Source organism: Mauremys reevesii, unplaced genomic scaffold (genome assembly GCF_016161935.1).
Source record: "Mauremys reevesii isolate NIE-2019 unplaced genomic scaffold, ASM1616193v1 Contig145, whole genome shotgun sequence".
Classification (NCBI taxonomy): Eukaryota; Metazoa; Chordata; order Testudines; family Geoemydidae; genus Mauremys; species Mauremys reevesii.
Window position 1 is genome coordinate 5,200 of NW_024100766.1, and position 22,094 is coordinate 27,293.

Here is a 22,094-nt window from a genome sequence, read left to right on the forward strand (position 1 = left end):
CCCTTTATGCCACCTCCCAAGGGTCCCCAGGTTGTGAGGTACCTCACTACCACCTGCCCTTAGCATGAGGAAGACTTCTCTGTGCTCTACCAGCCACAGGAAATACAAGCACCCTCTTCTCACCCCATTCAGGTTCCACTATCCTCCTCCAGATAAGCAATTGGTACAGTCCAACCGCCGAGCCCTCTCTGTGGTCCCACAACATCCAGCCCCTGTTCCACTGGACACTCACAGAATTCATAAGTTTGCTACACACCACCTTACCAGTTTCACCTCAGCTGCCACCGCCCATTTAACACACTTAGATACATTTATAGTGAAAACAAGCAGCGCTCAAGTGACAAAGATCAGAGAGTTGAGAAGCAGCAAGTAAAATAAATGTAAACAAATGGTTATGTAAAAATAAAATCCTAAAACACTTCTAGAGCTTGAACTTAGATAACCAAACATTCCCTGTCTCACAAAGGATAGCGCCCCCAAATCTCTCTCCCCGCATGAAACACCCAGACCAAAAGGTGATCCTCCATTCATAAGACAAGCCAGCTGGCAGTTCGTCCAATAGGTGAAGGATTCCTGGTGCCGGGTACCTCTGGACCTCCAGATATAGTTCCACGCATCCATTGTCTTCATTTGAAAACAGGGTACCCCTACTGTTTGCTTGTTTTTCTTGTATCAAATCTCCTCTGAGACTTCACAATCACTTGATTAGAATTTTCCTCATTGATTAGCATCCACTGTGAATAATTACTCACAGGCAGATAAGCGCCTCCTGCCTGAAAGAAACTTGTTTATCACTTTCTGGTGACCAGCCCCCTAACTCATAGACCTTAAAAGCATCAATTTCAGTATGGAACCATAACACCTTATATATTATCCATCCAGTCACTGTGCAATGAATATGATGAGCCATGTGGCACAGGTATCCAGTAAAGGCTTTACATGACACCCTTTGATTATATAGAGATCAGATCCAGGGAATCCTGGGAATAAAAGGTAATAAATAGGTAATAATTGGAGATATACCAATCTCCTAGAACTGGAAGGGACCTTGAAAGGTCATTGAGTCCAGCCCCCTGCCTTCACTAGCAGGACCAATTTTTGCCCCAAATCCCTAAGTGGCCCCCTCAAGGATTGAACTCACAACCCTGGGTTTAGTAGGTCAATGCTTAAACCACTGAGCTATCCTCCCCAATTCTGTGGCTTAACTCAGTGGGCACCCAAAGGACCAGGAGTCAGACCTCAACTCCCATTGAAGTCGGCCAGAGGTTAGTAACTCAGCATTTGCTGTTTCAGGCCCAAATTTTGAACAGCAGCCAGGAAATCTCAGAACCCTCACAAGAAAACCCAATCTTATTTGATTTTTTAGCTGAAAGAATTTGAAAGGAGGCTGGATCTGCAATGGGGAACTCTAGAGTGTAATCCAACCCCAAATGGAACTGCAAACCTTCTGGGGCGATTTCACTAGGTCCATTCCTTTCATTTTCAGCACTCGCCATCAAAATGTTCCTTGTCTGGATTTACACGAGGCTGCAAAGAGCTCTTTCTGAGCAGAAAGGCTTCTCCTGAGATACAGTCACCAAACCCTGTCTTGTCTCTTCCTTTGGGGTTTCTCATAGCAAATTTTCTTTTGAGTGGCAAAAGAATCCTTTCGATGTCCCCAGTGGTGCATTAGCACCATGAGCATGCTGGTTTTCTGGTTACGCTTTGTGTTGTTCCCAGTGGTAACACAGAGTTATTTATAACTAGAGCAGGTTGAACAATGGTAAGTCCATTTCACAAAACAAGTGGGATTTTTTTGTTTTCTTGATTTTTCAACACACACATGAAAAGTGAAAGAAACAAAAATATTTTGCTTTTCAAAATCAAAATGACCATTATTCAGTTCTTTGTTTTCCCCTTTCCTTCCCTTTATCCCTCGTCCCCAGGCCTTTCCTCCTCTTCCACTTTGTGACTGAAAAGCCAGGGCGGGGGGAGGGGGGAGCAGGGGGCAGGAGACAAACAGGATAGCAAATGAAAAAAAATACCCTAAATCAACTTCACTTTAAAAAACCTGAACATTTTCCGGTTGGTTGGGTTGTTTTGTTTTGTGTAAAAACAAAAATTGATAATGTCCCATGAAAATAAAAAGGCCAGTTTTCACTGAGCAAATGAAATGGTTTGACCAGCTCTGCTTATAATGAATAGTTTATCATTAATATTTTCCCAGCTGATACATTTGGAGGGGGAGGGAGGGCTGTGACAATACAGCTGAAAGCCATCTTGTACCTGAAGCAGCATGTGCTCCCACCGCATGGTCCAGGGAATTCTCCGTGTTTCCTATGAAGCAGGAGGCAAAACAATAATGTCAGCTCAGTTAGCAAGAGTTGTCGTCCCAGGAATCTCCTTTGCAATCAGTCCTTCGAAAACCCCTGCTCTGCCAAACTGTAACATACCTGTGCTTTCAAGGCTAAATGGGACCTACGCCAACATACTTTGCTGGACCAACAGAAAGTATCATGTTATGTACCCTGCTGGCATTTTTATTCAGGGTCAGTCAACCCACCAGGAGTGAGATGCTGAGCACTCCCAATTCCTTTTGACTTTAATGGGAGCTGAGGGTACTGAGCATCTCAGAAAACTGTTCAACACATCAGAAGACTGGGTTTAATGGGAATACAAACTTTTCCTGCATAATAAGAGATTCTGGACTTGATCCTAACTTGATGTAAATCGGTGGAGCTTCACTGAAGTCAATGGAATGATACTGATTTACATCAGCTGAGAATCTGGCCCTGTTTTTGAATGTCCAGCTCTAACCTACCCTTCTTTAATGTTGGCACAAGGCAGTACTGGGGAATCTGTACAGCAACAACCACTAGGGAAGATACAGCTCATTTTTAAAATCTTTTTTTGACTATCAAACCCACTTGAACATTGTGGGGTGCGACCTTCACCAGAAACATATCCGGTTTGTGCTCCACATAGGGTCTGTCATACTTCACAGAGACTACAATGGCACAGCCACGTCATTGGCGCTCTGCTGGCATAACCCCATAGTGTAGACGCAGCCTACACTGACTGAGGAGGTCAATAGATTCATACCACCGTAAAATTGCTGAAAGACATTATTAGGCCCACAATACCTAGAGTCTACATGGGCACTCACTTGGCCAACCTAGCTTTTATGGCTCAGGTTTCCTTACAGAAAGAAAAACTCTGGGTTTTTTAATTGAATCACCCTTGAAAGTAAACATGGGGTTTAATTTTCAGAAACCTTCAGTTTGCAAAATCAGACTATATATGGAACCCCAAAATATTTCACTAACCTCCAGCTTCACGCATAATTCACCTTCCCAAACATTAACCTAGCAAAGGTGTGAGGGGAACTGCTGTAAAATTTCCATTCAGCTGAAACCTTCCTGGCCTGATTCTGCCCGGATTGAATTGGCTTCAGTGGTTTAACTCTAGATTTACCCCAGTGGTTCACAGTTATCCAGATGAAGGAAAAGTGAGGGCCTAGAAGCCCAATTTCAATTCCCCACTGTTCCCACATACTGCAACAGGAATGGCACAACACGTGTCGATACGGCTGCATTTTCTGGCTTCCCTTCTATGCTCCATGGACTGCACTCCTCCTAACTAGCACTTTACCTTCAATGTACTGCAGCAGAGATGGGATCTTTACTACCCACATCTCACCCACTGCTGCATGGATATTTTGGTGCAGGGCTTGTAATAACTGCAAGGCAGCACATCCGTGTCCTTCTCCTGCATAAGGGGATGAGGCTACTACCTGTCAGTGAGAGAGAAAGAACAGGCTCAGTTTGGTCAGCACAATACCAGTTTGTTCCTGAAGGAGGGAATAGTTCAGACTCTCTCATTGTGGAGACCATACAATAGAGTCATTGTTACTGCAGTGCCTTCCTGAAGAAGAAAGCATTCTAGCTAGTACGAGGATGCAGAACAATGTGTCTCAGGAGAGGGCAGAGCAGAGAGATCCAATCATACACATTCCTCAGCCTGTCTACAAGCATCTAGCTAGAAAACCCATTTTTATAGTTAACTGTCCCACTTCACATTCTGCAGAAAACCTAGTCTCATGGTCTACTCACCAGGAGTCGTGCCAGCAGCCCCTGGGGTGTAGGGAAATTCACTAGGGAAAGAAAGAGAATATCATGAATTCTGTCAGACTTTCAGAGAGTCCTGCTTATGTTATTCACCTAGCCATTTCCAACGTGTCCACCAATGTTGAATGCAGCTGATCATAATTTGCATTTCCATAGTGCTTTCAGTCTGAGCTTCTCAAAATGCTTTACAGACATGAATGAATTCCTCACAGCACCTCTATGAGGTTGGCATTAATTACTCCTTCATTTCACAAGTGGGGAAGCTGAGAGAAAGATCAGGTGATTTCCAAGGTCATGTCAGAATTTTTGTGGCAAGCTGGGAACAGGAACCCACATTTCCTAGCTCCATCCCATGGCCATGTTGTAATCACAAGACCATCCCTCATTTTAGCCTTCTCATTGCAGAGGAGAAAACTGGAGCAGACTGAACCTGTTCATTGCATAGTGTGCCTGGGGAGAATAAATGAAAGAGTTTCTGTTATAAACCTGATCCACCGTAGTCGAGGCAAGCAGCTTCTTCTCCTTCCTGCTGCTTTTTCTCAGCCAGCTCCCTAAGGCATCTGCAGAGAGGCTTCAAAGTACCAGTGTACTGAGCTGGCACCACATATTCCAGAAGCCTTGGCCATAACACCTGCAGAGAAGAGCAAGACTGTTCAGTACGCAGCTATTTCCATTCCCCCACCTCCAGTATCCTGCTGTCGGAATCCCTCCTCTCATGTAGCTTCTCCTTTATTCATCACTGACCTGTCCCTTACCTATCACCTCATCTCTCTCTCTCCCCATCATCTCACTCCACCTGTCCGGGGCCCCCTCACTCTGTCTTTTAAATACACTGCCTTCTTTGGTGAGCAATTTGGCTCTCACCCAGAGATGAATCCTCTTTCCCTGCATTAGAGCATTATGGAGCTATTTAGATGGCACCATCAACTCACCCAGAACTTTACAGACCTATAGAAGGCACAGTCCCAGCCCCAGCATCTGTTCAAATCCAGGATCACCAAATCTAAATGTCAGAAGTATTCATGGGGACCTAAGGGGCAGTTGCACTCAGACAGTGGAAAGAATGAAGAGAAGATCTCTGCAACATGATTCCTTCCAGTTCAGTTGCTTTCAATCTTTTCTCTAATGTGAACCACTTACTCCGTGATGAAGGGGTCACATCCCTGACATGAATTTGACATGCTGTTCCTCCATTATGCTGATCAGCAAAAGCTTCCTTGTGGGGAGGTACAAGGAAGGTAAGGAAGAACGTCCCTATTTCAAGCAGCAGTAGCAACAGTTCACTTACTTGGGTCATTCCAGTGACTGAGGTGTCCAGACATTGCAGGATGTCAGTGCACAGGGTTTGATAGTGTTTTCTTCCGGAATAGCCGGGGTGAGAAGTGTGGTACCCTGCTGTGAGACAGCTCTATAGAACTTATTAGCTAGTAGCAAGACACTGGCTAGAGAATCAGTGTCCTTCTCTTACAAAGCCATCTTGAACATTGACCTACGCCTGCTTTTATATTGCACTGGAAGGGAAGAGAATAATGGAAACACCTAACTGGTGGGTCAGATCCCAGGCTTAGGAAAACCCTAAAGTGAAGGGAATGATTCACTGAACACAAAAGAGTTTCAACAGGGTTAATTTTCTTTAAATTTGAAAACTGTTTCATCTTTTATCTCTGAGGAAAAACATTCAGACTCCGCCCTGTGGAAATCAATATGCAGAACCAGGGGGATCCACTCTGTTTTTTCTGATGCCCCAACCAGCTTGGTCATTTCGTATGTAGTGAGTGTGATTCTATCAACTGGCCTAATTCTGCTCTTACTTACACCGGACTAAATATTGATTGACTCTACTGATTTCAATGTAAAGGAGAGCAAAACTGGCTCGAGAAGAAAAAGCAGCCTTCCTTAAGGGGTGGGTGGGTGTGTGTGTGAGAGAGAGAGAGGGGCCCTTGGAGAGTATTGCCACAAGCTCCAACTTTGTAGAAAAGAGGCCAGGCAGAGCTAAGATCTTCAACAACTTACTGTAAAGTTGGACTGTTTATGTTAATACAGATCATGGATCCACTCATGGAGCACAAAGTGTCTGGAGCCCTGGCTGTGTCCATGGACAGAAATACGGATTGAAGATATTTTAAATCTAGTACATGTAGATTAGAGCATGTAGTGAGGGAAATATGCAGCAAGCTTTCCCAGGCTCTTGACAGTCTGTGATGCAGCCTGCATAACCTCGGTGTTTTGCTGATAGTTTATGTTTGCTTCAACAGCCACAGAATTGGGCCATTATGTTCTCTGGAGAGTCTATTGAAAACAAAGAGATGTGCTTCCTTGTACAAGAACATTTCACTGAAAATGGTGTTTTCAGAATTTTCAATGACTCATCAGAGGGTTGAGGAACCTAGATAACTCTGTTAGATGTAAATACCCAGTGTGAGAGTCTGATCTGTTACACTAGTATAAATCCAGAGTAACGCCACTAAAGTCAGTGGAGTTACCTTGACTTTACACTAATATAACTGATCAGATTCTGGCTCTAATCATTCAGTCCAGCTGTCCTTAAGTCAAAACTCCCACTGAAGGCAAGGGGAGCAGTCAGCATGCAAGAATGGTAGGACCGAGTCCTAAGTGTTAAGAACTCTCCTTACCAGTTTGCTGATGGACACACTGAACTCCCTGAAAACATGTGCTACCATATCCCATGCTGCACAGTTCTCCACACTTTCTGAGCTGAGCAGCGTCCTGATGAAATGAAGAACTGCCTTCCTCACCTGCAAGGGTAGAGATGACACACATGAGTTATTGTTATCCCTTCTGCCTGAAATAGGAGATACGATATGAGAGTCCTTATGCTTTTGATTTGATCTCCTTGGCTTATAAACATGGATCCATTTAACACAGTCAGGAGAATGACATGCCTTCTCTAGTCTGCAGTCTCTCCTCTGATCTGAATGAAAGCTCCACCCAGATGTCCATTCATCCCATATCATTGAAAAATTGAAATATTTCACTGCTCCACACACAATCTTACCGTAGCATTCTGATCACTGAAAGTAGATTTCACTGCCTTCACAATCAGAAACTTTTTCAGTCTTGTCTCGGGCACTGAAAGATAAGGAGAGATGTACAGTACTTCTTTGTTCCACACACTCACTTTCCACATTGGAATGAATCCTGGATTTCAAAAGGCCCTATTTAAGAATAGTCCCAAGCTTCTCTCATACACAGAATCAATGGGGAAAACATAGGACCAGACTCTGGCCTCAGTTACAGTAGTGTAAATCTAAAGTAATTCCATTTCTATAAATAGTGCCATCATACTGCCATGATGGAAATAGTATAAAAGAATTAGATTGAGGTCAATCTGTGTTTAACACAGTATAACAGAACTCAGAGTCTAGTCTATAGTGTCTAATACTGACGATTATCGAGTCAGGGGTATTATTTTATTTTTGATTATTGTTAATGTGCATTAGCCCCAAGGCAACTTCTGTATCTGAAGTTGAAAAATATCTTGGGCTACATTCAGCACTTAGTTGAACCTGTTGATTTCTATGTGGCCATAGGGGTAACTTAGGCAGCATTTGATCCATTAGTGGATATCCCGACCACTGGTGACTGTGTGTTATAGAGATTCTGTGCCCCATTTGCAGAGGCGATGAGTCTGTTACAGCTCTGCTGTGCCTACAAAGCCTTGGTTCTTTAACTCAATCTATAGTAGCTCATGCTTTTAGCTCTGGATCAGGGCTGGCTTTAGGCCGATTCTCCGTGCCTGAGAGGGCCTCGCACATAACAGGACCCCGCGCCAGTGGCCTTTTAATTTTTACTCACTCGGTGGTGCTCTGGGTCTTCGGCGGCACTTTGACGGCAGGTCCTTCACTGCTGGTGTTCGCGGCACTTTGGCGGTGAATCCTTCACTGCCCGGTCTTCGCAGCACGTGAAGGACCCGCTGCTGAAGTTCCACCGAAGACTCGGAGCAAGTGAGGGACCCGCCGCTGAAGTGCAGCCGAAGTCTCAGGGCACCGCCCGGTGAGTACAAGCCCCACAAATCAGGCCCTGCACTTCCTGAAGCCAGCCCTGCCCTGACGCCCCCAACTCAACCTCAGCATGTCGGCCAAGAGGGCAGCTGACACAGTTGCTCCTGTGTTACTTACAGTCAGTACTAACAATAGCTCTGAGCAGATTCAGAGATGCCACACAAACAGCCTCATTCTCAATCTCCAGCTGCGAGTGCAGAAAGGCTATCAGATCATCAGGAGAAGAACGGGCTGCAAGGCAAGAAATCACGTCCTCACTGACAACAGAACTCTTATTCTTACCAGACCTTACAAAGGTAAGGAAGTTACAAGGAAACTACTGTGTAACTCAGTCTCTCTTTCCCTTACCTAGCTGAACTATACAATAGACCAGCTCTGTGTGATTTTCCATGCTGAGCGGCTTAGCTTGAGAACAGAGCTGTGGGAAGAAGGGAAATGGTCAAAGAAAACTAATCAGAAGCAATTGAAAAGAAAATGTTCAATTAATTTCTAAGCTTCCACTTCCTACTTGTCCAACTAGAGGTCTGAACCCCAGGTGGATGGTACTGAATGCACAGCAAGAATCAAACACAATGCCCAATACATTAGATGAGAGAAGCTGAAGTGTTTTGAGCAGCAGAGCTCATCGAATCAAGACACAGCCACAGTGTTTACTGTGCAACTCTGACTCCCCCGATAATCGGCTTATGGTGAAATTGCTTTACAAACTGATCTGGATATTAGCTAAGAAAATGAGACCACTACCTGCTTGCTCTTGACCCTGCAGAAATCAGTAAGGCATGAGGCGGTCCCCAGGCTCTGCACTATCATTCCATAGATTTGGATTGTTAATCTGCACAGCAGATCTGCTGTGCCTAAGCTCAAGGGATCCAAGCAAACCACCCCTCACCTGGTTGTGCAGAGCACTGCAGATGGCTTGAAACTTCCTCTTAGGGAGAGGGATCTTATATTCACCCGAGACCTCCAAGAGCTGGCTCAGACTCTGCAAGAGAGGATGAAAGTCAGATGGTGGCACACACAGGAGCAATATGTAGTGACTGAAGCAGATTCAGGATTCAGAGATTCCAAGGCCGGAATTATTGCCATCATCTAGTCTGACCTCCGGTATAACACAGGCCACAGACCTTGCCCAGAATAATTCCCAGAGCCGAGCTTTAGAAAACATCCCAATCTCGATATAAAAACTGTCAGTGAGGGAGAATCTGCCTCGGCCCTTGGTAAATGGTTCTAATGGTTAATTATCTCACCATTAAAAATGGACACCGCATTTCCAGTCTGAATGTGTCTTGTTTCAGTTTCTAGCCATTGGATCAAGTTACACCTTTCTCTGCTAGACTGAAGAGTCCGTTATAAAACATGAGGACCTCATGTAGGATATTATAGACTGTCATGAAGTCACCCTGTCACAGGATAGGTCCACCCCGTCAGAGTGGTACCAGGTTGTGGAGGAAATGAAGTAGATCTCGGGCGGCCCAGCTGCCTAGTCACTGCAGCAGTCCTGACTCCTACGGCAGCATAGCCTAATGGTTGGGATCAGCGCAGCAGCCCTTCAGTGAGGGTCCACGGCCAAACAGCCTGAGTCTGTAGGGCTCCCCTTCTAGGTATGGCAGTGCGGCCGAGTAGCCAGAGTCATTAGAACCTCCTTTTGCTGCAGGGAAGTGTTGCCTAGTGGCCAGCCCTTCTGCATTGGGTCCTACATATTTCACAGGTCCCAGCCCAGGGCCGTGTCTTGCTGCAGTGGTATCTGCCACCAAATCAGTGGGAATCCTTCCAAAACATGCCAAGTCAAAGCCCAGGGCCTCAACTGGATCAGTGCTTATTCTACCTAGGCTACTTCACACTCAGGGATTCTGTGGTCTCTCCATCTCTGGCATTGGGCGGCTGGGGGTCAGTTGCAGCCGCAGTCTGGCTGGCCTCTGAATTTGGAGCACTGGCAGTCTCTCTGCAGAGACTGCAATGCACCCAGGGCCGGCGCCCATTTAGGCGAGCTAGGCAGTCGCCTAGGGCGCCAGGATTTGAGGGGGGCGGCATTTTGCCGGGAGGGCGGCAGGCGGCTCTGGTGGACCTCCCACAGGTGTGCCTGGGGAGGGTCCGCTGGTCCCATGGCTCCGGTGGAGCATCCACAGGCACACCTGTGGCAGGTCCACCGGAGCCACGGGACCGGCGGCAAAATGGGTAGAGCTGGCCCTGCGCCTAGGGCGCCAAAAACCCTGGCGCCGCTCCTGAATGCACCTCTGCTCTCTTCGGCAACCAGACTGAGCTGAGTGGCTCTCTTTTATATCCTGGTTCCAGCTGAAGCATGCCCAGCAGAGATGAGGGGCCATGGCCTCCTTAACCCATAAAGTATAATTAACCCATGTTGAACCAATGTGGGGTAGGTAAACCCAGTCATGCACCCTTTTACTTTCTGTTTGTTAAACTAAATAGATTGAGTTCCTTGATTCTACCACTGTAAGGCATGTTTTCTAATCCTTTAATCACGGGGGCTCTTCTCTCAATCTCCTCTCCAATTTATCAACACCCTTTTTGAGTTGTGGGCACGAGAACTGGACACCGTATTCCAATGGAAGTCACACAAGTGCCAGATTTAGAGGTAAAATAACCACTGTACTCCTCCTCGAGATTCCCCTTTTTATGCTTTTCAGCTTTTTTGCCACAGCATGAGTTCGCATTCAGCTGATTATTCATCATGATCCCCATAATCTTTTTCAGAGTCACTGCTTCCCAGACAGCATCCCCCATCAGATATGTATGGCCTAAATTCTTTGGGCCTAGATGCTCACATTTACATTCAGCCATATTTAAATGCATCTTTGTTTGCTCCCAGTTTACCAAGTGATCTAGATCTCTCTGAATCTGTCCTCTCCATTTTTTGTGTCCTCTGCCAGGTTATTGATAAAAAAGGTGAAAATCGAATTCCTTCCTGCATCTAAACACTTTTCTCCTTTGCTGCTTCAAGCTTCCACAATGTCTCTGATGCCATCTACAGATTTTACTATATTGAAGCAGTTCTGTAGTGCCCTGATGCTATCAAACAAGTCCATGATGCGTTGGTTCCCTCCAAATCATGGGTATTTCAACCCCAAAAGTGACCACATACTCTGTACCAGAAAGCTTCAACCAACAGAGATGGTGAGTAAATATCACTACCAAGAAGTTACAGCTGTCTCGTGAGTTCATTTACAACTCTGTAGCCCCACTGAAGACAGAATATGGCCCCTTACTTCTTGCTCATGTGGTACTCAGGGCAGATGAAATAGAGAGACAAGGGGAGTGAGACAATATCTTTAATTAGATTATCTCACCCACCTTGGCGCTCTAATATCTTGGAACCAACATGGCTACAACAGCACTGCATAGAACGGGAGATGAAATAGACAGGCAATGCTTTTAGATTCATCTAGTTCCATAATCCAAAGCAATGACTCTCAAGCCTCCTTAGTATTAATTTTCAACCATTGACAATTGGCTTGGTACTGACCAGAGACAACATATGGCAGCCCCTGCTCTGAGGAGCTTGTGAACTAAAAGAGAGATGCAGAGTTGACAGGATGTACTGGGAAATCAGAAGGAGGGAGGATCTTGTTGGGGAGGGGGGCAGGTGTTTTATTTTTTATCTCCTTATCATCCTCCCCAGGAAACAGAGGATGCTTTTCATAAGAGGCATTTACCTACAAATCTTGTTGCCTGGGTCACCATGTGTATAAACCCAGAACTCGTGTGGATATTTATTTTCTAACAAGTCACTGTCTAAACCAGGAAACCCCACTGGCAGCAAATTCCTCGTGCAGTTCATACATGCAGACACATAGACAGTTACCTTAAGGAGTGGTACTCACCTTGGTGACGTGAAAAACATCAGTGCTCTCCTTATATTGCTCAAGAAGCCATGACATCTGTTCAAATATCTGACCTTGATACTCCTCTTTGTGTAGCAGGAGACTCATCATGGGACCAAGGGCTTTGATGACAGCCTGCTTGAGCTGCATAGATGAGACACAGAATTTATGTTCCTACGAATTCATTCAATATCATTCAATGGGCACACCTTTTCTACTTCCAATGACTGCACCTTCCCTTGTTCCACTGTAAGATTGTGTCTATCTCAATATTTCCTGGTAAAGAACCAGGACTCGCCGGGTTGGTTTCAGGATTATATCCTAATGCACCTCACAGCTATACCAGGTAAAATATTCCCCAGATTAGTATGCATTCTAGGCCAACTCATCCCTGCTGGAACTCCACTGGGGCTGAATGGAGGAATTAATTTAGGCCACTATCCCGTGTTTATCTGAACGTTAGGTGCATAAAACTAGAATCCATGTACACTGCGTACAGACAGAATTTCCATGATGTGGTGACATTATAAATGTTAGGGTTTTAGATATTTTACATGACACTCTGTTCCATCCAAAAGGACCTACCATTAAATGCCATCATCACAATGAGTGTCAGACTCATAGAATTTAACGTTACAATTTCTGCTAAAGTTTTAGAGAACCAGCAATTTCACCTCCAGCTCCTCACAGGTCAGCCAGTTGCTGGTCACATGAGAGTAGACGGAAGAAAATGATTGCAGAGCCGCACCGCCCACTTTGGGGAATGGGTACTTTTCCCAGCTAGCCAAAAAGAGACGTACTGCCCTTGACCATTGTTCCAGAACTGCATGGACGGAGAGAAGACAGGCAATGTGAAAAGGACACATTAGTAAGGAGGAGAAGTTGCTTTATCGGTGAAGACACCCAGGCCTAAAGTTTACTACAATTCCGTGGCAGCTACTGCTTAGTTCAGGACTAGACGCTGAAATCCAGCATCAGTTTTGAGCTATTTCTCTTCCCCCCATTCCATGTCTTGTTTCTCAAAAGGCTTTTTAATTTGCAGATCTCTCAATCTTTTTTCAATTACCAGCATCTGAAGACAATTTTTTCTCCCTTCCTTGTTACCTCTTAATTAGAGCTGCTTGAAAAAGCAGTTTAAATTAAATTACAAATCTTTACTGATAGTGTTTTTTTCTTTCTAAATTGCAAAGTTTAAAAATCATTTATATTTTTCAAAAATCAAAAAATTCAGCCACCTCTTTAGATACTCAGAAACACTGGATGCACACTTCCTGATCAGACTTGTCATTGACATTTTTCACGCTTGTTTTTCCTCAAATTTGAGGAAAAATTATGGAAAATATAATTAAAAATCAAAATATTTCAGCAAGCTCTCCTCTGAACGATTCGTGCCTCTGCAGTTATTGTTTATTTAACTCTAACACTGTATGATTTAACCTGAGTTACAGTTTGTCTGAAAGATGTTCGTGCCCCTAACTGCCATTGGCTTTACTGGGATTTGAAGGTAGTGGGGAGCACTTTGCCCTAAAAGTAGGTGAATCTAGTGTCCTTGCTAAGAAGAATTAGGCCCAATCCTGTTGTCTATGAAGTCGATGGCAAAATTCCCATTTACCTCAAAGGCACAGGATTAACCCCTTACTGAGCATCACCTGAAAAGCAAAGGAAGAGAGAAGTAGAGAGGAAGAGATTACAGAGAAAGAGTGTGAAAGGAAATGATGATAAAGAAACTAAGAGGAGAGAATGGGTGAAGGAGTGGGAAATGGGATTTTAAATGTACAGTATTGAAATCTGCTCCTTCACCTCCTCCCCCAGGAGACTGCTGGCAGATGGACAGCTTCAGCCTTTGTGTCTGTTTATTTTAAATTATATCCATGAGTCATAAAGGGCTTGAACTTACAAATGCTCAGCTCCTCCTGCAAAGTGAGGAGCACTCTCAACTTCACTGAGTGCCGCGGGAGCCAAGAAACGCAGCACCTGGTGCAATCCAGGCAGGGAGCACAGTTCAGGTGTGTTTGCAAACTTGGTCAGTCACTCCAATCTGTACCAAAACCCCCTAAGTATCCATTTGGGGCACTGCCGTAAGTTCTGGCACTTACCACCGCAAAATGCTTGTCTCATCCTGCTGTCATTGACTAACTCCAGCATGGAGAACATGGTGCTCAGGTTCATTTCCACAAAAGGGATACAGTCAAGTGCTGCAGAGAAAGGCCAGAAGAGAAGGAAGACAGATAATTGGCTGCTCCCCGCCTTCTTAGAACACACTTGGAAACATTGTGGGGCAGGATGCTATGGGCTCCTAGGCCAGTTTGTGCTGTGTAAGCAGAGCAGACTGGCTTTAAAGGAGCCATTGAAAGCCAGTGGGGGATTCTCCCTGAAGAGAGGAATCGCACCAGTGCACAGCTCTGCCCGATGCCTAACTCACTCCCAGGGTAAGGAGAGAGCATTGGGGCGGATGGGAAGTGGGTGGAGAAGAGCTCCACTGACCTGGGTAAGGGAGAGAGCATTGGGGCGGATGGGAAGTGGGGTGGAGCAGAGCTCCACTGACCTGATCTTCCACTCATTCCCATCCTTAAGGAACTTCAGTCAGGGGCAGAAGTTAGAGCTTGCACCGCTGTCTGCATAGCTCATGATCTGGAAGCCAGAACTAGCAATAGCAGTTAATCCTGTGTCTCTCCACACACGCACGCACGCACACACTCAAGCAGAGCTCAGTTTAGCTGCAACATTTTTAGGTAGAGAGAGTAATCCCCTGTCCTTAAATGAAAGATAATAACTTTGAAACAAAAGATGGAAGTTACCATACCATAGGCTGATGACAGGTTGCCCAGTGTAACTAAAATAAACTCTTCAGGCAGCTTCGGTGGTTTCAGGTGACAGTGCAGCTCATACATGACATCATCAAAATAGCAGCTTGCCAGAGTCACTAACGTGTTGCTAGCTGCCACTTTTACCTCATTTGTTGCTTCCTAAGAAAAAAAAGACCACAAAAAGAGAAAGACTGAAGTAACTGAAGCCGGTTGCACTAGCCAGAGTTGTTTATATGAGTCAAGTTCTTATTTCTGTGCATAAGTTCCGAATGAACTCGCCCAACTTTCTGCAGATACAGTCATTAGTCATAAATATTCATTGAGTCGTTTGGCTAAACAATTTTCAGCCTTTGAGTTGCTTGCAAGCTGCTTAGTTAGACTATTCACTAGTAGCTCCTTGTGGTGGATGACTGATCACCAGAGTCACGTGATATTTTGCCCTGCCCTTCCCTGAGGAGGTAGTTAGACACAGACTGGGCAGCTTCAAAGATATTCAGAGAGCCTTCCTGGAATAAACTGTCCCCCAAAAGGAGGCTGACTTCCTTTGGAACAAGAGAGGGATTTTTCCATGGGTTTTCCTGCTGCCAAACTAGATTCTAAATCCAATGCTGCTGCTTTTGGAGATAGCTCAGATTCTGTCTGTCTTAGGGCTTTATACTGCCACTTATCGCTATAGTATCAGAGCGCCTCCCACATAACATCAGTATCAAAAATGAAATCCCTAGTAGACTTTGGGAAAGACGTGCTCATTAAGAAACCACAGGCCTGTCTCTGTGTCTGAGATCATGTGTCTCAGGTTCTGATCCTGCAAAGCACTTAAGCACATGTGTAACTTTCACATGTGAGTTTTCCCATCTTATGCATGTGCACAAGTGCTGTCTAGGACCTGGGCTTTGGTCTGGAGGAAGGTGTGGGCCTCTAACAGAAGAATACATTTTCATTTCAGTATATAGTTTACCGCCCCCCCCCCCCAAAAAAGAAGAGTTTTTATTAGTTAAAGCTTTGGATCCTTTGATTAGTAGCTCAGGAGAACTAACTTACCAGAGTCTCTCTCATCTGCTCTGAGGCTAGGCTTATAATTTTGTTCACTAGCCTCATCTCTAGGCCCCCGGTGTCCTGCTGTAACACCCCCTCCAGGATATAGTAGATGGCTACTCTGTTTTGCTGGGGACAAACCAGAAAAGAGAACAAACAATTTTCTTGATGACCACACAGTAATTTGACGATAAGCCCCTGCCCTAAAGAGCTTCCAATCCAAACATGAAATGATTAGCCCAAGTCTTATCAGAACAGAGCCGGTCCGTGGCCAGGAAGAGAATCCATGTCTCCTGAGTCATTATCCAGAGTCCTATCCACTAGGCCACACTGACTCCTCAGCCAGCATGCTCACACAACTAATCCCTTGGCTTAACTGGTGTCAAACATGCCATGCCCTCCACAATCACCGCATTAGCAGCACTTCAGAAGCGGCCAAACAATTGACATATTTTAATCTTCCTGCAGAGAAAAAAGCCAGAAGAAGCCTCCTTCACTGCCCTTCTCGAGTTTCATTTATTGAAATGAAACAATAAAAAGGAGCCCCTTGCCCTTGCTCTAGCCACTCCAGACAGAATTGGTAAATGTGTAATTACAAAATACCCAACTCCCGCAGTAAGTCCTCAACAGCTGCTAGGGGAAATTAGCTCAGCAGTTAGATCTACACTGATAGTCGCACAGTTGAAGGTGTCTTTATGAGGCCCATCAGTGTAGAAATTCACAGATGATACTAAATATGGGGAGTTCAGTAACAGCTGGGACAGAAAAAAATAAAGAGGACACAGAAAATTAAAAACTTGAGCAGAGAACAAGATTCCTTTCAGAAACCTGCAAACTAGCACATCTGGAAAGGAGGTAGAAGTAACTGACATAATGGGAGGGAGAAAAGTGGGAAGCAACAAGTGCCCTGGGGGTGACAGTGAAAACCAAGTCAATGTGTATATGCAAGGGTGATGGCTACCACAAAGAGCCATGTGGGTTGGGTCTTTTCCACACAGGATCATGGCACAAAGCAGGAAGATGACAGTTCCTCTCTGTTCATCTAAGGTGTGACTGCATCTGGATTATTGCATTTTCTAGCACCACATTCCCAGAGAGATCAACAAACTGGAAGTAATTCATGGAGAGCAAAAAGAATGCAGGGGTGGCAGAATTGACTTCTGAATAGATCCCTGCAACCTGACCCAAATCCTATGGGACCTGACAACAGGCATCAGGCTCAGGTTGGATGAGAAAACAACTGACTCTCTTGGGCTCAGGTCAGCTCGGCTCTCCTACTATAGCCCATGGATCGGCACAACAGGGGCAATGTCAGAGGATGAAGCCATCGCTGCACATTGTTGCTGCTGAGCCAGCTCCACGAGCAGGATGCAGTGGCAATATCCAGTTTGGGGGAAGGGCTGGGACCAAGATGGAAAATGATTCAACCTCTCAAGGTGAGGTGAGTGGGCTTGGAGCCAGTTCAGGTTGGGCTTCAAAACTGGGCCCGAGCAGACCTCTACTTCTGAAGACAGACTGAAAGAACTGTCTACGGCAGATGCGGCCAAAGGATGGCTATGAGGGAGACATGATAATACCAGACAACTATGTGAAGCGTGTGAACATCAAGGAGGGAGAGGAATTTTTTAGTATAATACATTTAGGTAAAAGTAGGAGTAATGGGATTAAACTAAAAAAGACATACAGTTTAGACTTTAACAACAGGAAAATGTCTCACCTGTGAGACAGGTCTATAAGGTTAGGATATAGTCTTCCTAGGAAAATAGTGGAAGTTCAGTCATTAGGGCTTTTAAAATTAGTTTAGCCAAACCAGTTGAAAATGGCCGCTGGGAGTGCTCCTGCGTTAGCAGGGAAATGGACTGGATGATCCAATAGGTCTTTTCCATCTCTGTCTCCTGGGAGTCTCTAAATCTAGGTAACCTGCATGCCAAGGTCATAGCCCTTTGAATGTTCAGAGCCAATCAGATCTCTCGATTGGCTAAACATTCCAGGGTGCTGCTTGAAAAGGAGGCTTCTGCAAACTGCAACCAGAACACACAGCTCCACTCAGAGAAGCTCCTTCCATTCATTTTTAAATGTCAGGAGGATTTGTTTAATTGAAAACTGTCACTGATAATTTATGAATACATAAGCACTATGTAATACAAGTAGCTCTGGATTAGGCAACAATTTTATTCTTTAAAACCAAAAGATTCATAATTAATCAAGTAATTCAAATAATTAAAGTACTAGGAGGCCAAGACAAGCAGTTGGGTTCTGCTCATAAGGACTAGTGGGGGAGAACAGACTGGGGCAGGGGCTGAATAGGAGTGGAGACCGAGGGTTACAGGGGGGAGGGAGGTTCAGAGCCACATAGTGATGTGGGAGGAGGTGCAGAGCTACACAGGGACAGGGGGTGTTTGGGTGGGGCACAGAGCCACATTGGGCTGGGGGGAGTGGGGGTCTGAGTCAGGTGGAGGAACACATGTGGACAAGGGGTGCAAGGTCCCATGAGGGTGCCGGAACACATGGAGACAGGGGCAGATGCCTTACTGAATGGGAGAGGTTAGGAGTCAGCCAGGGTCTGCATGGGGGGAGCTCCCTAACAATTCCTCCCCACCCCTCCCAAAAAAACTGTTCCATACCTTTCCCATCCATACCCAGCAACCCTCCAAGTTCACACCCAGGCTCCTTCCCAGCAATTTACCTCCCTCTCCCTCAGCTCCTCCATTACCCCTGACTCCACCAAGCCTTTGCACTGCAGCTGAGGGGTGCAAGAAATATGGCTCTGTAGTGAGTTGAAATGAATTGTTACTCAGAGTTCTGTATTAATATGCATAGTAAGGAATCTATTTGTCAAAAACATTTCTCAATCCTTTTGTTGTCGGTATTGATACAGACATACTTGCTGCCAGGGATTTTGAAATAAATAATTTGAACTGGTGCAATTATATTGTATATTTGCAGAAATGTTAAAATACTGTGCATCATTTTTATTTTTTGTTGCAGAACCCCTGAAAATATATAGATAAGGTCCCTTCAGTGCTATAATCTCAATGACCTTTCTTATGATGACATGAGTGTTGGCTAGGAATAAGAGCAGAGAGTCAGTTCACTTGGGTATTATTCACATTCTTTACTAACTTGCTAAGTGGTGTTGAGCAAGTAACTTAATTCCCTGTGACACAAATCATCTGTAAATGGGGATCATGCTTACCATTCTCACAAGGGTGCTGAGAGTCTTAATTCATTAGTATTAGGTAAGTGCTTTGAGATTTTTGGATGAAGATGCTAAAGAAGGGTAAAGTATTATTAGAAGAGATTACTGAAGGTCCTATAGTGTACTTTTACTATATACAACCCATGTACTCCACTGTGTAAACGGACAATGCTCTTTTATAGAGCATTATATCAGCCTGATCTGTAATAATAGCATTCCCAGGAAGTCAGGCAGAATTTGGTGTGGACACATGGAAAGCAGATTTAATTTCATGAAATTGCTCTACCTCATCCTGTTGCAGTTTCTCCAGTAGAACTCTCACAACACTAACCAGCTTGGTCTTTGCTATAGAGGCAATCCTGAGGGCAATTCTGTTCTTATCTTGGTCAGCTATATGCGCCAGGAGCGAAATAACCTCATTATAAACACCTGAAATTCAATAAAAGGATTCAGCTGGTTACCATTAATAGTAGAATTAGTGCTGGCCTCTTTAATTCACTATCCAGTAAAGATTCTGCAGGTGCCCAAACACTGTGAGGAGAAGAAGACCTGGGAATCATGTAAATCCTCTTCCTTCCTCCTGATGATCAGGTTTGTGTGCTGAAGGACCCAGTGTGTTTGAGGGGAATCATAATGAAGAAAATTTGCTCCTTTCAAGTAGATCCCCATGTAAAATAATCTTCCTTTCCCTCTTTACTATCAATTGATGAGGTTTGATAGCATACAGAATAATTATTTATGGCCCAAATTTTCAAAACCGGGTGCCTAAACTTAAGCTCCTAAATCCATATTAAGGCACCTACACCCTGATTCAGCATCTAATCACATGCTTAACTCTAAGCCAACAAAGAGACCTAAAGTTAAGCACATGCTTTAAGAGTTTTGCTTAGTCAGACCTCCCCCATAACATTCAATAGAAACTGAGATTCTCAGGAAAGTTTCCAGGTCCAAAGGCTGTAGGCCAAGTCCTCAACTGGTGTAAATCAACACAGCTACAAGGAAGACAACAGAGCAACACTGATTTACAGCAGCTGAGGTTCTGGTCATACAAATGGAGAACATTACAACTTATCTATCTGTATGCCTATGCTTTCTGAATGTGTGTGTGAATATAGACTGGATCTAGAAAATACAATGCTGACCCTTACCTCTCTCTGTTACCTCCAGTTCACTCACAAGATTATTCATGTTTTAGTCTTTTTTCACCACTTCCTACAGTCCTTTCTCTAAAGGGCTCCTGTACTGTCAGGCAGCTGGCCTCTCAGTCTGTCATGGCCAGGATTAGATTCAGATTATGCAAGCACTATTATGACATCAGTGTGACTGCAGCATACCTCACAATCTGCTGCTGACCAGGTATGTACTGTAATTACATGGACAAGAGTCTCAAAGGTATTTAGGCTCCTAACTCACACTGAAATCAGTAGCTTTTAGGAACCTAAATACATTTCAATATCTGGGCCCATACATGTAAGCAGTTCAACAGGTGGCTATATTTGCTCCAGTGTAGAATTTCTCATTCTCTCAACATCATTTTGAATTTTGGTTCGGTCCCTCTCTCAGTTTACCACACTTTCCAGTATTGGTTTTACCTGAAAATCTGCTCCTGGTTGAATTTATATAAAATAAAAGCACCAAACAAAGAAAGAGAAGAAACTGCCTTGGAGAATGCACAGTGACCCTTGAGTGTGGTTGGTTGGTTTCCTTTGCTTTTTAATTTGGTTGATCAAAAAGCCTGATGAAACCTTATTGAACTGTATTACAAATATTGATTTTTATATTCTTTTACAATGAATTGAAATTTATACTTAATTTCCATGTCCTGCCAGACAAATCAACTACATTAATTTTTACTGTGTTTAACACAGTGTGGTGTCATATGTAGGGCCATATGTAGAGCCAACTCTTGATTTTGGAAGTTATGTTGCCTTTAAAGCATTCAGAGTGATGACACTCTTTGCAGTAAAAAATATGGGAAAAGAATTCCAATTACATTTGTCCCTTTCTATGTATAACTGATTTTGTGCCTTACCCTTTCTGATTTTATCCTTACATGTATATGCTATTCTTTTGTACTCCTCCTTAGTAATTCGTCCATGTTTCCACATTGAGTAGGATTTCTTTTTGATTTTCAGGTCATTAAAAAACTTACTATTCTTCCTATCTTTCCTTTGTATTGGCAGTTGTGCCTTTAATATTGTCTCCATGAGAAATTGCCAGCTTTCCTGAACTCCTTTATGCCTTAGATATTTTCCTTATGGGTGGCTACCTACCAATTCTTTGAGTATATTGAAGTGAGCTTTTTGTAGTCCTTCCTCTGTCATTCTCACTCCTTCCTTTCCTTAGAATCATGAAATCTATCATTCATAATCACTTTCACCCAAATCACCTTCCACCTTCACAACCAGCTCCTCCCTGTTGGTCAAAATAAAGTCTAAAATGGCTGTCCTTCAGGTTACTTCCTCCATTTTCTGAAACAAAGCATTGTCCCCAGTACATTCCAGGAACTTACTGGATAATTTTGTTTTTTGCCATATTTCTTTCTTAACAGCTGTCTAGGTAGGTAAAATCCCCCATTATTATCATCAGGATTTGTGTTTTGAATATTTCTGGTTTTTGTTCTAGAAATGCCTCATCTCCCTCCTCTTCCTGATTGGGTGGTCTGTAATAGACCCTTACCAGGACATCACCCCTGTTTTTTCCTTCTTTTATCTTTACTCAGAGACTTTCAACTGGTCTGCTTCTCACCTCCTTCTGGACCTCAGAACAAGTGTACAATGCAATATGTCCTCTCTTTTTTTTTTTCCTGCTTGTCCTTCCTGACCAAGCTATAGCCCTCTATACCAAGTCCTAAGATTTAGCCCATCAAGTACCTGTGATGCCAGTTAAGCTCAATTATGACTTATGTACTAAAACTCCCAGATTTTACTGTTTATTCCTCATTATTATTACTCCTTCCATTTGTGTATAGACATCTAAGATGTTAAGCAGATACCCCCCCATGGATTTCCCTTTTGTTACTCCTATAATTCTACTACAATTTTCCACATCTGCTTTTCCCCAAACATCTAGTCCTCTATTAAGGT

At 44.1% G+C, this 22,094-nt stretch overlaps 3 protein-coding genes across 11 annotated transcripts in view; 1 reads left to right on the top strand and 2 right to left on the bottom strand.

The window, feature by feature from the left end:
- Positions 1-2,265: 2,265 nt before the first annotated feature.
- Positions 2,266-7,494, bottom strand: LOC120393091 (maestro heat-like repeat-containing protein family member 1; the record flags this gene model as incomplete). Its single annotated transcript, XM_039517698.1, has 6 exons — positions 7,123-7,494; positions 6,740-6,862; positions 4,593-4,737; positions 4,092-4,132; positions 3,631-3,772; positions 2,266-2,316 (listed from the first exon to the last, which is right to left on the bottom strand). Coding segments are annotated over exons 1-6 (634 nt in total), but the record flags the coding sequence as incomplete, so codon positions are not given.
- Positions 7,495-8,237: 743 nt separating this feature from the next.
- On the bottom strand, positions 8,238-20,292 carry LOC120393092 (maestro heat-like repeat-containing protein family member 2A). Its single transcript, XM_039517699.1, has 10 exons — positions 20,157-20,292; positions 19,295-19,437; positions 15,816-15,938; positions 14,771-14,933; positions 14,064-14,162; positions 12,642-12,790; positions 11,968-12,111; positions 9,018-9,110; positions 8,477-8,546; positions 8,238-8,359 (listed from the first exon to the last, which is right to left on the bottom strand). The coding sequence occupies exons 1-10, from the start codon at positions 20,194-20,196 to the stop codon at positions 8,238-8,240; spliced, it is 1,146 nt and encodes a 381-aa protein (XP_039373633.1). The 5' UTR covers positions 20,197-20,292.
- LOC120393093 (gametocyte-specific factor 1-like) overlaps positions 19,028-22,094 on the top strand; it is a 34,137-nt gene continuing 31,070 nt past the window's right edge. For 6 of the 9 annotated variants that reach the window (XM_039517708.1, XM_039517707.1, XM_039517709.1 and 3 more), the window contains exon 1: positions 19,470-19,599. The gene's annotated coding sequence lies outside the window, so the exon portion shown is untranslated. Of the gene's footprint in view, positions 19,049-19,469; positions 19,600-20,231; positions 20,365-22,094 lie in introns of those variants that run through there. The other 3 variants (XM_039517703.1, XM_039517704.1, XM_039517702.1) reach the window with 3 other exon arrangements.